At 39.9% G+C, this 16,212-nt stretch overlaps 1 protein-coding gene across 1 annotated transcript in view; it reads right to left on the reverse strand.

Moving 5' to 3' along the window:
• elp2 (elongator acetyltransferase complex subunit 2) overlaps positions 1–16,212 on the reverse strand; it is a 35,853-nt gene that overhangs the window by 16,872 nt on the left and 2,769 nt on the right. Inside the window, exons 5-10 of the mRNA XM_042506706.2 lie at positions 14,848–14,925; positions 14,452–14,516; positions 14,270–14,336; positions 8,769–8,915; positions 7,413–7,508; positions 5,319–5,419 (exon numbers count right to left, since the gene is read on the reverse strand). Coding sequence (XP_042362640.2) covers positions 5,319–5,419; positions 7,413–7,508; positions 8,769–8,915; positions 14,270–14,336; positions 14,452–14,516; positions 14,848–14,925 — 554 coding nt within the window. The remainder of the gene's footprint in view (positions 1–5,318; positions 5,420–7,412; positions 7,509–8,768; positions 8,916–14,269; positions 14,337–14,451; positions 14,517–14,847; positions 14,926–16,212) is intronic.

The following is a 16,212-nucleotide window of genomic DNA, read 5'->3' on the forward strand; positions in this document are numbered from 1 at the left end:
GCCTGAGAACCCAGAAGGATTTACATAAATTGGATTTGGGTGAGTGTGTGACCTCTGTGTCATGCTCATAGGACAGATCACACAGACAGTTAAGGTCCCATGGACATGGATGGTCCATGGGGTCTGAGCTTCCACATTTAAAAATACCTAAATCACTGCCACTCATCTCAGAGAAAATGCTAGGATAAAAATGACTCCTTTTGGATACTAACCAGCTGTGAAATCTCAGATACCTTGCTTTTGTGTGTCAGACAATTCTGTACTGAATTTTATGGATTCAAATCACTACCTGGGGCTTAAAGCCCATTTTGATGACAAATGAAAATTCACTTGTTTAAACTCAGTATGATCTGAGGTCATTCTAACTCATATTATGTTCATTTAGGTTTTGGTTTTTGTCAAAGCAGGGAAGAAAAAAACCCCGAAATAAACCAGTGCATTTAAGGTAAACAGAAGTGTAGGAGGCAAAACAGGATTACAACTAAAAACTGACAATATTCAGTAATACTGTAATATAAAAACCTTCTAATTAGTTCTAAAAATGTTAAAACTGAATTACAATCTGTATTCATTCCTCCTTTCAATGACATTAATATCCATACAGAAAATAAATTACATACTAGAATAGAGAAAACAAGACAATATTAATATCTCATCCTGCTGCTTGCATAACCAGCAGTTTTTCAATGCAGGATTATGGCACTAGACAGAAATAACTTAAAAAAATGTAGAAATTAGTCCACAGGAATTCTTGTTTAAGCAACTGAGAGCTTTTATATCCTTGAGTTGTCAATATTTGTACCTAAATTGTACAAGGAAAAAGAGAGTAAGTCTATACTCCTGCATGAAGTAGGGCTGGACAATATGGCCTAAAAATAATGTTGCAATATTTTTTGGCTATATCACAATACAAAATATATATCTCTGTATATCTATTTTTGATATCTTTTCTTAACTACTGCAGAGTACTGAAATATGTAACTACTAAATAAACTACTGCGACAATAAAGTAAAAAAAAAAGTTAAATGATTGTTTGTTTTAAGTTTCCTGCCTGTGTGTGAATTCTGATGCTGTTTGTTTTAACATTTGCTGTTGTGTTTTTAGTCTACTTGTTCTTTTATGTTATGTAAATTCATCATGCTGCTGTCGAGGCTAGAACACCCTTGGAAAAGAGATTCTGAATCTCAACAGGACTATTCCTGGTCAAATAAAGGTTAGATAAAATAAAATAAAATAAAATAAAAACCGCATATTTTGGTGCTTGTTTATTGGCGTCATTTTCAGCCCCAGAAATTGCTGGTTGGCCAACTATCACCTGGGAGAATGCATGTGACACATTATGTTTGTAAGTCTTTTTTTTTTCGTTTTGTGTCTATGAGAGGGAGAGAGACAAAACACCAAGGCAAGTCTTATGCCAGTTGCTTACAAAAATGTATACTCTATGTTAAGGATATAGTCATTTTACAGATCCCTCATGGAATAAGCCATGGTACATTGAGTATAATCGATATATCACCCACCCCTATCATGAAGAGACAATTAAAATCATAGCTTTCAGTTAAAGTCATGTCAGAAATCGTCATTCCTATCCACTCACTTATGTGAGTTTATACATCAATAGTTAACCAGTCAAAGGGAAACTGTTCATTCAAGGACTTTGAGACTATTCTGTTGACTGGGCCAACTTCTCACTGAGGAATTCAAACAATTAAAAGCTTTATCGGGCCCTGAGGCATTGGAGGTAAACTGGACCCAGAGGGGAGATCTATTCAAATCGATAGCAGCAGAACCAACCCTAGAGAGCTCTACACTGCTCCCTCAGCAGCACTGAGGACTGTATCCAGATACGGCTATATTATATCTCCTCCATCTTTAATTAGCTTGTGCCTTAAATGATATGGACATTGGCTGCGAGGAAATATGAGAAGTGCTAAATTCACACTCCAATGATTCAAATCTGGAGAGATGTACAGCTTGGCCTGTTATCTTTTCCTGAGGCAGGTAGGCAGAGTGAGAGTATGTTTTGCTGCGGCAGTGACCTGAGGCAAACTGCTGGAGAAACACACAAGAATGTACATGCATCAATTACATGTAAAACAAACACGTTGAAAGGCTACACACAAACACACCAGCAGACACACACACACACACACACACACATCTTCACTATGTCTACTGTACGTGGCAGTAAAGTGGTGTCCTCAATCATCCGGCCTTCTTAGGGAGCTTGCATTGGTCATCAATGACCTTCAAAATAACGCCTGTCTGCAGGCTGAAACACAGCGGAACTAATGGCAGCAATAAAGGCACGCCTTCGCTTTGAATGGCACGATCCTCGAGCCATCCACACAGAGAGAGAGACAGACAGCGAGGAAAGAGAGACAGTCAGGTAGAGACATAGATGGCGAGATTGAGAGAGAACGAGATGCAACATTAAGCAGATTGATTTTAAAATTCTGCACACAAGAGCCTGCCTGTAAATCATGCAAAAACTCACAGAGGCAAAAAGCCATCATCTGTCTTGTTTACGAGTGGAGGAACAATATGGATGCACGGCGCGCCTTATCACTGGCCGGCGGGGGTATGGGGGAGGAATAGAACAAGGACAGAAAAGAAGGGAAGGCATATATCATTCTTGGAAGGAGAGAAAGAGGGTGATAGGTTCTGAATGAGCTTAGCCAAGCCGGGAAAACCCATACAGTGTGGAGTATAGGTTTTCAAATCAACTTTTCAAGCTGAAATACTTTCCGTCTGACACACTGAGAATCTTCTTCCCTTCAATTTCTCTTGATGTTGATGTCTTTTGTCACACTGAGCAACACAATCCACATATATGTAATAATTTCAATCATTGTTAATGTAAAAATATTTATCAGAGTTGCTGTAAACAATTAATGAATTATCAAAATTGTTGCTGACTATTGCAGTGCCCGTTCAAAACGTGTCAGTTTGGCACGGGCAGATTGCTTGGGCTCAGGTATTGCTGCTTCCATCTTTCTTAAGAACTACTTAAACATCTTCACACTTAACACTGAGCTTCCTTAGGTCCTGACCAATACACCTGTCAGGACATATTTGTGTCATGTAATGCCAGAGCACACGCATCATTTGATTTCAGGTTCAACAGAGCACAATTCTGACCACACCTGTCGGTGAGGCTGGGTGCGGTCATAGGTGAGAAAGGAAGCAGACAAAGGGGGCAGACAAACACTGCTTTTCAGTCTGCTATTAAAACAGCAATCTGCACCTATGCATTATATAAAATTAATAACTAATTCCGGTTCTAGTGTCTTCTCAATCTGCTATGTGGCCAAGTGTAACTTGAGGAGCGTACACAAGCTGGGGTTGGAAAATAGGTTGTTTCTCAAACACACAAACACACACACAAACTGACAATCCCTCCGGGCGCTGTAGTGGCCCACTGTGGTCAGTCTGAGATGTTAATTACCAGTGTGTCTCGTTAGTAAGATGTGCTTTACGCAGTGGTGGGCCGCGGCCACCCCACTGCTAACCCTGCTCTCCATTAAATCTCACCAATTACTCTAATCAGCGTGAGGATGTGGAGTACTTCTTTGTAAAAATCGGCTAATTAAGACACACATGGCTGGCCAATTAGCGCCACGGAATCTGCTCTGCCAAAAACTTCAACGTCCCAGAGAAAAGCCTTTGTGAGGCCTATTCAGGTTACGGAAAACACTCAAAAGGGACCAAATGCCTTTGATTCTGAGTAACGCGTAAAGCTGGGAGCAAAATGTAAATACATTTTAATTCACGAACATTTTATTGTTATATCTCTGTGTGTGTGTGTGTGTGTGTGTGTGTGTGTGTGTGTGTGAGAGAGAGAGAGAGAGAGAGAGAGCTTCAGAGGTTAAGCTTCCTTTGTAGACAGGAAACCTGTCAGTTCAAAGGGTTTGGCTCTCTCATTTGAAAAAAAAATAACAGGAGGAGAGACTTTCACATCCAACAAAAAGGTTATTTCAGGTAGGGGGTTTATTTTCTTTTAATTTTCACATGAAGAAGAAAGGCCTGTGGAAGGATACTGGCCACACCAGGCGTGATTTCAAACACCCACTGCTGCTTTTCATTTCCACTGACCACCTTGTCTAATAATACTGAGAAGAATATGTGACAAGAATCAGCTCTGGCTTCAGGCCCTAATCATCGTCCCTTTGTCAGAGAGGGGAATCCAGACTTTCATGGTTGCTCCTTCCTGAGGTCTTTGTTGCTTGTCACCGTGGATGTGAATGATGAGATCAAAGGCGCAAAAACGTAACTGATCGAGTGTGGAATCTTTCTCACCGCCTCGGAGTGCGATCACACTCAGGGTGCCTTCTGTGGCGAGGTGAGCCATTTCTATGCCATGGGACTGGTGTGTGTGCATTTGGGAGCCTGTGTGCCCACACTGGGATACATTATGCGTGTGTGAGCATGTCTGTGTTTGTGTCTGATATTTTTGCAGCTCTGCCCATGAGTGCATGTTTCTGTCAGGTACATGGAAAGGTGATCTGAGGTACTCCTGAGCCACCTGAGAATTTGAAAGTCTTATTTTTTTTTTTTTAAAAAAAAGTAAAAGCTGTGGGGCAGATGGGCAGAGAACAGCTTTTTCTTCGCCATCCACACTTGTGTTAAATTTAGCCCCATTCTGGCACAACAGCAGCTGTTGGGAACTCAGAGAGACGAGGTGGAGGGGAGCGAAAGGAAAGCAGGAGGCAGAGATAATGCAAGAGAGACAGGAGGAGAGAAAAAGAGACAAGTGGTGGAGAAAAAGAGGGGGTGGAGGATAGAAAATAAAGGAAGACAGGAGCAGGGTAAAAGACAGATCATGGAGTAAAAAAATAATAAGGAGAAAGGTGGTGTAGGCAGAGGCTATGGCATGTCCTCCAGAAGCCTCTCCATCCCCTGTCGGATGTGTTGGGGAATGGGCCGTAAAAGAGGGGGTTCAGTCTGAGTGAGTGATGGAAGGGAAGATGGGGGAGGACAACCTCAGCTTGTCTAAACTCACAGTGGTGCGCCGGGCACGGCGCCTCTTCATCACTGTCTATCACTTCTATTCCTGACACCTCAATGTCAGGGAGAGTGGAAACCGACGCGGGGGCACTGACAGCAGGAGAGAGAATACTAGGGGAGGGCTCAAGCTCCGGATCATGTCAAGAGCTCCTGAAAAGGAAGCTAGCAGAAATAGAGAGGGGAACTGGTGTGTGGGTTTGTGCGCAAATCTGAGAGGTTGTGTGCAGAGAGTGATTGATACCATGTGTGTATGGGTACATAGGCTGTGTGTATCTGCATACACCTGCCTGGTACTCAAGTTAACACTCACCTGCTCAACCCAGACTCCAGATCCCTCCTCAGGAGACCAGAGGATCATGGTTTTGTCCATGGAGGCAGAGAGCAGGCTGAGGGGCTGTTGCAGCTCACCACCTGCAGGAGGAGACAAAGAGACACTGAAAAAACCCATAAAGGAGAAGCATTCATCAATAATGGTCAACAAACTGTCAGGTATTAGGCCAGTGGTTTGTGATCTTCTATGATTTATTTTTAAGGTTCTCTTGCAATCTTGATCATGCTTTTGTTTCCACAATTTTTTCAAGTTGGTAATATACAAAACTGACACTTTATATTTAGGATGCTTGCTCTGATGCATCAAATTAATTAAGGATGCACGATATTGAATTTTTTTTTTGCCAATAGTCTCTTCTGTAGTGGAATTAACATCATACTATGCATACTCTAATCATGATGGCCCACCAGCAGATGAAGACATGACATACAAGGTTTTGCAATGCATGTAATATTCATTCATTGTGCAACATAAGAAAAATTCTTCCACTTAGGGTTGATATTTTTTACATGTTCACTTTGTCATCGTTTTTTAATATCAGCAAAAATTTGCACATTGGACCATTCAGATCTTTCATTTTAAAGCCATTTCCTGACGATTCAAATGTGCCAATATTATCAGGCGACCCTAGTAAACAACATCACATAACCATATTATGGCATAAGGACGGCTCTAGATACAAGAAAAATACAAAATGGAGGGTGAACAATATCTGGCAATACCGATGACGTACCGATATTATCGTGCGACCCTAAAATCAATCAATGCTTACTGCATTTGTTTACAGGTAAAAAAGACTGACCAGTCACAGGCGAGGGAGTTTGGGTTAGCCAGTTTTATCAAACACACCGGGAGCTGCAGGCAGAAGCATTTTTCCCGCAAGGCCAAGTCCTGCATTGGGTCTTTTTTTTTTTTTTTGCAGTGACCCTCAAAAAAGGTGATTCGCAAATGGTATTTTTTCTTTTTTCGAGGTTAAGTTGTAGGTAAAGAAAAGAATAGGCAGGATCAAATTGTGGGTGTTAGATGATAAATATATTAAAATAAAATGAGAAGAATAATAAACTAACTTTTAGAGTTAGTTTTAATATTTTAATCCTCCAAGTGTGGACTTTGTGTGAGATCTGTCTTCTGCGCCAGCTGAAATATAAGAGCTGCTTCAAATTATGTGTTATTAACAGGCCTAACTGTGGAGTTGTGCTGCTCAGTTTTATTCGTCATTTAAATTGTATTTCCTGAATTAACTTTGTTTTAAAATACATTATTGTAGTTTTATGTGTATGAAATGTTCCAAAATGATCCCTTATTATTTGAACAGCACATGGTTATTATAAGAATTGCAGTTTCAGGTTGGGCCACGGGTGGTGGGATTGTGACATATTGCACATCATGGTGCAGGTTCAGGTCTAAAAAATCAACACTATGCAGGACTCTGCTGTTGAGAGAGTGCAACAATATTTAATTACTTTTAAATAGGACTCATGCTGTCATGTTTTATATTATTATAATGTATGCTTAATGATGATAAAATATTGTCTCTAAAGATGGAAAAGTAATTAAGATTAAGATAAGTGATTTCAATATTATGCAAAATAATTACGACTACCTTTGCCCTCATTTGAGCTTTACTTACTTGAAGTATCTAAACATAACAATGTGTCATGTAAGCAAAAGCTGAGATGGGTGTGAAGCCATCTTGATGTAATAATAACATTTAAGGCAACCAGAGTTATGAACATTTAGCACATCCATCTGCCTCTCCCCTGAGAGCTAATTAAGCCAATAACTTTTCCCACACGTTTTTTGTACTTTGAAATTGTCTCTTGCTGCCTTTTGTAAGCAACAGCACTGGAAGACAAGGGGAGAGAAACAATGTCTCTAAGCTTTGCATGCAATCCAATCTGTTCACTTCCACAGGCTGTAGAAACAGAAAACGTGAGTGAAATTTTTAGAGGTGTCTGATTCTGCAAGTTGATTTACTTTTAGACAAACACTTACTTGCAGGAACATACTGTCAATTATCTGCAATGTTTGTGAGTAATGACCAAGCTCTTCCATGGTTTTTAATCAAGGTACCTTTGTAGAGAGGAGGCTGCCAGTGGACTCCATAGACCCAGTTCTCGTGGCCTGCCAGGACCGTCTCAAGAGACACAGCAAACACTGAGGACACGTCTGTAGCAAGAACAGAGAGGCCAGACTGTGAACAAGTAGGGCTGAGCAGCAAATTAATATCATATGAGACTAGATATTATCTTAGATTTTAGATATTCGAATTTGTGAGTGTTATCTTTTTATTACATTAAAAGGATGTAATTTTCAGAACCTATCAAACTGTTATAGCTGTTCTATTATTCCCCTTACCTACATAAGCTTGGCATACACAATTAAACCCCATATAAGAAATGTTGTTTAATTCCAACTCTCACTGAACAAGTAAATCATCAGCAATGTAAAGCCAAAGCTCACAATTTATGTGCTCACACTGTGCAGTTTGATCATCAGGCCCCAGTCTGAGTGCTCACACTGTATGTGTAAAAAGAACAATAAGAAGTTATATCCGCATCTGCGTACTGTTTTAGCTGCTGACAGTTGTCAGTAAAGATTTGTTTGAAAGCTCAGAGTTAGTGGAGACAGTCCGTAGAACAGCATTAATTGCAGAAATTGACTTTTAAGCTGTTTTAGGGATGTACCTCCGAGTTTTGATTCCCTCTCTTTCTCTGTCACACACACACAAACACACACACGCGCGCGCGTGCGTGCACAGGTTAGCAACACCAACAATCTATCTGTGTCTCTGCTTCAACTTTCCCAGCCTGTCGACGGCCAACCAAAATTTCTGTCAAGTCAGAAATTCAACCCAACATCCAACAAGTGTCGGGAGCATCTGATCGGGCCATGATTGGTACGCTGCATGGCAAAAGATGCCCAGCGAACCCAGAATTCAGTCCAACTCTAAAATGAGACATCCGGCTCAAAAATCAGATCAGAAACCTGCTCAAATCTTACAGTGTATGCCCAGTTTTAGTCATTACCTTAACATGACTGATTATTATTTATCAGAAACCGCAATGTGTATATATTTTGTAAAAGCACCAATAGCCAACCCTACAAGATCTTCACAATATTGACATTGAGGTATTTAGTCAAAAATATAGTGATATTTGATTTTATCTTTATCGCCCAGGCCTTTTTTTATAAAGATATTGGTTGTTGTGAACAAAAGAAAAGCTGATAAATGTAATTCTCTATGTTCCATGAAAAATCAATAAACTATGTGTTACACCAATAAAGGTAAAAACACATAAACATAGGCACCCAGGTTTTTTATGAAGGTCGGTAACCACCGTGTGCCATTAAACCATCAAAAAGCTTGTCTATTCATTTGGATAATTAGCATCCTTTTTATAAATCAAGCCTGTGTGGCCCGCTCACCTTTCTCCTTCACTTCAAAAACATCCTCTTTCATTTTGATGATGGTGTGATCGTCCTCTATGCGGGCGTCTGTCCCAGACTTGGCACACAGCCTCCACACTCTGATGAGGCAGTCCTGGGAACAGCTGGCTAATAACAGCTCCCCACCTGAACGAGTCAGAGAGAGAACATGAAAACCTTCCTGACTGAAAGACATTTTCTATCAACTCTTAAAATAGCACATCACTGGATTTATCAACGCTGCCTTTATATTATTTACCCTCCTGCGGTGTGATGATGAAAGGAGTGTTATTACCAAATATTATCCTTACTGTTACGGTGTTTTGCAATTCTTTAAACACTTTCATAATTACCTCAAAGCACAGCTGAGCTTATAGGGACACTTTGCTGATTTTCAACCAGCTGTGTGTAACAACATACATAGTATGTGTAAATAAAATGTGGTGAACTTCCCTCCATCTTTTCAGCGCCCAGATCTTTCTGCTCATCCCCAGGCCCTAGAACAAGCTAAAATCTGCCGAATGATTCATTTCAGGCAGATTTTCGCTGGCTCCAGGGCTGTTGCTCAAACTACACATTGTACATCCACATTTTAGTTTGAATGCCACCACATACGAAGCAGATTGAGAGAGAAAGACGCCCCTCTCTCTCTCAAACTTAGACCAAAGTCTCATCCAACTGTGAAACAAGGCAGTGATGGTAAAATATGAACCAAGATTCTGTTACTGCGTCGCCTATTTCTCACCTAAAATGTTCTCAGAAACATATTTAGCTTACTGTTTTAACTGTGAACTAAGGTTGTTTCTTATCAGCCAGTTGCCATGTAGTTTTTGAACAAGTAATTCACATCACATCATCCACAGGTTGAGTTATTTATTGGTCAAGTGCAGCCCAACACATTCTGGTAGTTGTAGCAATACCCAATGCCACAGCCCTTTTCTTCTAATTGCTCTGGTCATATAATTATGGATGCACTGATCCGATATTAAGATTAGGTATCGATCCTGACATTACAAAATAACTGGATCGGGTATCGGATAATTAGGCAGATGCATGGGGCCGATCCAGCAGTGCGTGAGCAGCATCAAACCTGCACCCCCCTGCCTGTGCGAGCAGCACGTTTCTAGCATGTCTCGGCTGAAAGTCAGCCGCAGCACATCAAGAGAAACGGTGGCTCACCAATCTTTTCTGTGCGCTGCACGCGGTTGTCAGCAAATAGACAGTGAAAATGGTGTTTTGATTATTGTATTGACTACCACTTTTTACTTCAGTCTTTCTCTGTCACAGAAAGAAGGAAATACAAAGCTGTCTGTTTTTATCAAACTTCCCTTCTCCTGTTTCAAAATGAAAGTCCTCTGACAACGTCTCTGTGGACAGAATCCCATTAGTTGTTAACACAAGACGATTCGTAGCACACAGCAGAAGTTCAAGTCAGAGTCCTGGAGACAGGAGAGGTTGGCCTATTATCAGCATAATGTACTTAAATTTACCTGAAGTTTGTTTAATATGGAGCTTTCATTCTTGTATAATTCTGGATAGTTTAATAAGTAATAATTCATCATGTGTTTATTACAGTGCAAAATACCATGGTCTTGAAACTGTAAATGTCTAACTATTTTATTTTCTAGGCCTTTGGTCTCTTCCACATGGTGAGGTATACAGTTTATAAATTCAACAATGGTATTGAAGCGGTATCGGGTATTGACCGATATGCAGAGCCCAGGTATCGATATCGAGACTGAAAAAGTCGGATTGGTACATCCCTACATATAATACCAATTTCAAAAGTATTTGCATCTTGCTACTGCATAGACAGCCCAGTTTTATGAAAAGACCGCCTTTTCAGCAGTAAAATACTTGCTTAAGTAAAGTCGAGTGTGTTCAGGGTGACAAATAATTCACCTGAACTGAGCCTAACAAGAAACTTTTCTGACTTGGATCCAAGAATACTAAGTTTTGTTTCTGGTTAATGAGCATTTCAGCCTCACCTAACATGTCTATAAGCTCCTGTTATTTGTTAGAAGTGTTATCAAGGCGGTTTAGAAGAAAACCGACGACTGTGATGTGGCCAGTAAGACAGCAGGAGTACCAGCCAAATATACACAGACAGGTGGTAAACAAAGCACAAGCCACTATGTCCAAGTGCTCCCGTCTGTCACATTATGTGTTTCAGGTTTAGTTCAGTGGCCCAGATTTGGCTCTGCCAAGACAAACAGACATGTTCAAATTCCTCTGTTGCTACCACACAAGGCCTCCTGGAGGCTGGGAGTGGTAGGGAGATATTGTTTGTCCATCATTATGTAACGACATTGATGCTGATGATGATTTGTTTTGCCACTTGCCTGAAGCTGCCAAAACTACTTGCACTGTTGACTGTTAATCTGTGGCAGGGTACAGAGGGGCCTGAGCACATCAATATTTTTCACTTAAATTACAAAAAATGTTTGAAAATAATTATTGGATCTGGTGATGCTGTAGCTTTGATGTGTATGAGATCTGCTCATCAAAATCAAAGTAATAATAAAATGTAGTCCTATGGCCAGGCCTGTTGAAGACTTGTTGACTTTTTTTTTTAAGACAGTGCTTCCAAAGGCCAAAACTTTAAAGGGACAGTTCATCACAAAACCAAAAAAAAACCATTTTTTTCTTTTACCTGTTTTGATTTTTATCAGTCTCGATTGTTTTGGTGTGAGTTTCCGAGTGTTAGAGATATCGTCCGTAAAGATGTCTGCCAAATCCACAGACCTTGTTGTGAGCAGTTTTATGTAGAAACTATTTTCTTTTGTACTGAACCACACCCGCAAGTCTCATCACCGTGCAGAAGGAAGCAAGCATCTACTGCTAGAACCACTGAGCCCACTGACAGTACAGCTCAAGGTGAGAGGGATGCCATTAAGATTGACACCTTGCACTGTCGCTAGCCTTTCACCCATGAGTAGATGCATGCTTCCTTCAACTCAGTGATTTGGTTGGCGGTTGAAGAAAATAGATCCCCATGGAACTGCTCACAACAAGGTCTGTGGATAATCATGGGTAACTAAGTCATGTTTTCTGAGAAGGGACATTGTTGAGTTTTTCTTTTTTTTTGCCCTTTAAGCACCACAACCCAAGTGCCATCAAGTTCCATTACATTCAAGACAAGATAGACACGCAACACGCGGCAACTCACACCAAAACAATTAGACTGATAAGTGGCACTGCAAGAAGAATTTTTGATTTGGGGGTGAACTGTCCCTGTAAGCATCAAAGCATGCATTATTGCCATTGTTAAATTTAGGTAATTGTGGGATACACAGTTGTTAAAATTGGCACTATAACAGAATGAAAACATATGCATTAGATGCAATGGTGCTGCCTGAGATTAGCTGTCTGACTGTACGTCATAAATAAACCAATTAGGCTCCATGAATCTGAGTCACATAACCAGGCACATTAACCAAGGTGTGTTTTGGAGGAGCAGCTTGAGACTCAGAGGTAAAAGAGAGAGGAGGAATGGAGACAGCTGTCCTCTGCTCGTGCTCCCACGCTGCGACACCGGTAAGCTCTCGTTTTACACACAGCTGCTTTGGTGTTACAGCCAAAGTGATACATGTAAACGACACTCTCAGTGTTTCGGTCACAGTTCAGCTAACTGTGAAAGAAAAGATGATAAAGTGTGAGCTCCGATCAGTTTGTGGACTGAGAATGCCTATGAATGCTCCAAACTGTTAACAGCCACAGTCAACATGTTTCATTTCACCGATCAGAAGAACAACTGGCAATGTGTGATGCTGAGCATGCATCATATTTACTGTATTTTAGATCAGCTTTCTATGATCCAAAATAAAAGAGCAACTGTACAGCATGAAAGCATGAAAAATGATGCACTCGCAACTAGAAACAATCAGTAATAACTAAAAAGATCTGCATGTCTTTTTCAAAATGAGCATTAGCTACTTGTTTAATGGTGATGAGTAAAATAAAACCCTGATGCAGAAACAGGATTGATCATCTGTATGTAAAAAAAAAAACTTTAAGATTGTGGCTCATATCTTTTCAATGCAACTATTAAGTAACCATCGACAAGGCTGAACTAACAAGACAACCCTCCCTTTAAAAAAAATAAAAAATATGACCAGCTGATTTTATACAACTACTGATCATATCCGGCTCGTAGTATTGACGGACAAAGACAGAAACACAAAAACAGAAAATAGCATTACGCTCTGAATCCCAATGTTTAACAGCTATGATAAACTGCACCTCTAGTGCTGCAATTTGCCATCTGCCAAGTCATAAAAGAACAGAATGATTTATGTAACTACTATCACACTGGAGAGAAGGTTTTGTCATTCCTATGGGGATATTTCGTATAAACAAACTTCTCTCTGTCTCTTTGCAGGCTCGTAGCTTGGCAGCGTGGAGTAGGTCATAGACTGTGAGTGGGAAGGAGACACTGGTGGAGAGGGCTGGTTAAGGAGATGAAATAGCTTTTACACAGTCAGAACAGTGCAGTAATGAAGAGCCCTTGAAGAGGGTTACACAATTAGTAGAGCTTGGACTGGATCCATGCATTGCCATGTGTCATCATAATACTGTGAATAGCGCACAAGTTGGTGAAGCTGGACTCAAAATAACTTGTTTCTCTCTCATCGATTTGGCTGAAGGCTACTACAAGAAAGCTCCTCCTCTCAGCATTCAGCCAATCACGATTTATCTGACTCTGTCAAAGCCTGATGTTATCCTGTTTGCAGGCTTGTTAAAGATAAACCAAAGATAATGGAGAACCACATGAACAAGCTTTTACGCCCTCAGAATAGAAAAAAGCAAGTGTATCAAATTTCAAAATTGCTAATATATGTATGCATAAAATTCATCAACATCCTAACCAATGTAAGCACTCTGTGTCACTTACCCCCTTAAACTTTGTTTCCCTAAATTAAAGAATCTCAGAGCAAAGTTGGCGTTGGGTTGATATCAAAATGTATTTTGGCCACTTAACAAAGGCCTAACATAAATAATCAATGTCAGTCTTAGTGGTTGCTATATTTAGAGTGTTTTCACCACTTCCTTCCACACTACCTCGACATCACACAGCCATTTCCTTTGGCACTACATTTTTCTCAACTGTATAATTTCCAGATTTCTACTCAAAGCCCAACTTAGCCATGAACTACATCATACATAAGTACCTCATAAAGCCCCACTTCAAAAATCCCTAACTATCACTTCAACTTATTACTACTGTCACCACCAATCAAAAACATCCAGGGCCTCAATCTCAGCCCAGGTGCCCCGAGGAAACTTAACTGGCCTGGCATTAAAACAACGTTTATGTTTGATACTAAAAATTTTTATCTGAATATTTTAGTTAACAGAAAAGGTTTTTTAAATCACAGAACCCCCCACACATGCAGTGTATGTATATCTGACTTTGAGTCAGTGAGAGCTACAAGCACACCAAGATAAATCTGGTTCTTCTCCTAAAGCATTTACACTCCCATTACTCCATTAGCACTCACCTAGAGATGCCCAGGCTAGTCCTCGAACCCAGTCTTCATGTCCTTGCAGTGACATGGCTTTCTGGAGCTGGTGACAAGCAATGAAAAAAAAAAAGTCAAATGTTGCTTTTAGGCTTTAGAAATAAAAAATCTCAGTGTTAGGTTTGGAAACATGAATGAGCTGAGTATCAGTCTGAGCTTACCTCTCCATTAGAGTGCACATGCAGATGCACTTGAGAGTTATCCCCCCCACAGGCCAGTATGGGAACTGTGAGAAAAGAAGGTTTCACACAGTCATGTATGCGCACACACATGGCAGATTGCATACATTTACACTGAAGTCTAGCAAAACGAGGTGGAAGGAAAGGATGAAGCACAGCATCAAACAGACGAAAGCCATGTAAAACAGAAAGGCAAAATGACATGAGACACTTCAAACGCAGGCTGCATTTTGAAAATGACATTTGGTTACAGGCGCTAAAGCAGTGGTGCAAATTGAGATGGATGACATGAGAAGAAAAATGTCTGTGTGTGTGAGCGTGTGAGTATGTGTGGCACACGACTTAAAGGATGTCTATGAAGGAGCAGCTTAGGCTTACCTCTGCTGCCTGGCAACAGTGCCAGAGAGACATCCATCATGAAACTGCTGCCGAATGATAAGGTATGGAGGCACTCAGCTGAGAAACACAAACATGCACATAGTATTAAACCTTCTATAGTCCACTGAGTAATACTGCTAAACAGATTAAAAAGAATATATATTATGTTCAACTATATGGCTTTAGTATAAACAGAGATGTATGTGAAAATACTTCTTTTAACTGTTTCCATTTGAAATATTTATGAAACATTTATTTTTCTGCCTCCTTTTATGTGTAGAGGCCAAAGGTCTTTCAAGCTGTCACAATCCAACATAACATGGATATTATTTTTATCTAGGAATTCACCCTAAGGTTACGCCCAGTTCACATCACACACGCGCTTAATTTTCATGACTGTCAAGCAGCATCAGTGTTCATCTGCACTGACAGGTGGACAGAAACTTTCAACAAAGAGGAAGCGGTTATGGGTGACAGCTTTTAAAAACAAGGGAAGTAGACATGGATGACAGCTTGGAACACCACCAATATGTAACAATATGAGGAAATTTAAGCAGTTCTAAAATTGATGTGCTGTTGTGATTCTGTCAACTCACATTTTCAAAGAAAAAAAAATCGGGAGAAATGACACAGTATGCAAAATCATTTCTGACCAAAAAGAGTCCGCTTTTTTTCTGTCACTGACAGATTATTTTGTGTGTTTGTAAATGTTTGTAAAAATATGGACACAGTGTCATAGGTGTGATGTTCTGCAGCACTGCAGATGTGAGGCAAATGATCATGTTGGTAAACATTGACGTTCCCTCTATTAGCCACTAGGGGGCAGATACTCTGACTGTAAGTGAATAAATAAAATCAATTATTTATCAAGTAGCATGTGAGTCTATTACTTTCTGTATGTCTAAAGGGTTGTGAAATGATTACTTGGACACTTGCAGTTATAATTCCATTATCTTTTTATATTCAACTGTGCAACAGGGTTTTAACTGTCAATAATTGGTAGAAATAATTACAACAATACTCTTTGGAATTATTCAACTGATCAACATTCTTCAGTATCCTTTCTTATTCTTACCAAAAACACTCTTAAATGATTGCAACATATGCTGCACATATTATTATTTTTTTTCCCTACCCTCTACCTCCGCATATATTGTGTTGTACATTGTAGCATAATGCAAATATCTTTTATAATCCTAAACCTTAGATACTGGATTTGTACACTGTAATATTGCAAAATGCACATATATGTACCTTTACACATTTAGCTTTTTTTTTTACATTTTTACATATTTTACATACTGCTGTGAAGCGTAATGGCAGAATTTTATATTGTTACTTATTTCTTATTTTCATACCCTTATT

This window comes from Plectropomus leopardus, chromosome 17 (assembly GCF_026936395.1).
Source record: "Plectropomus leopardus strain MGB_pleo_1.0 chromosome 17, ASM2693639v1, whole genome shotgun sequence".
Lineage (NCBI taxonomy): Eukaryota > Metazoa > Chordata > Actinopteri > Perciformes > Serranidae > Plectropomus > Plectropomus leopardus.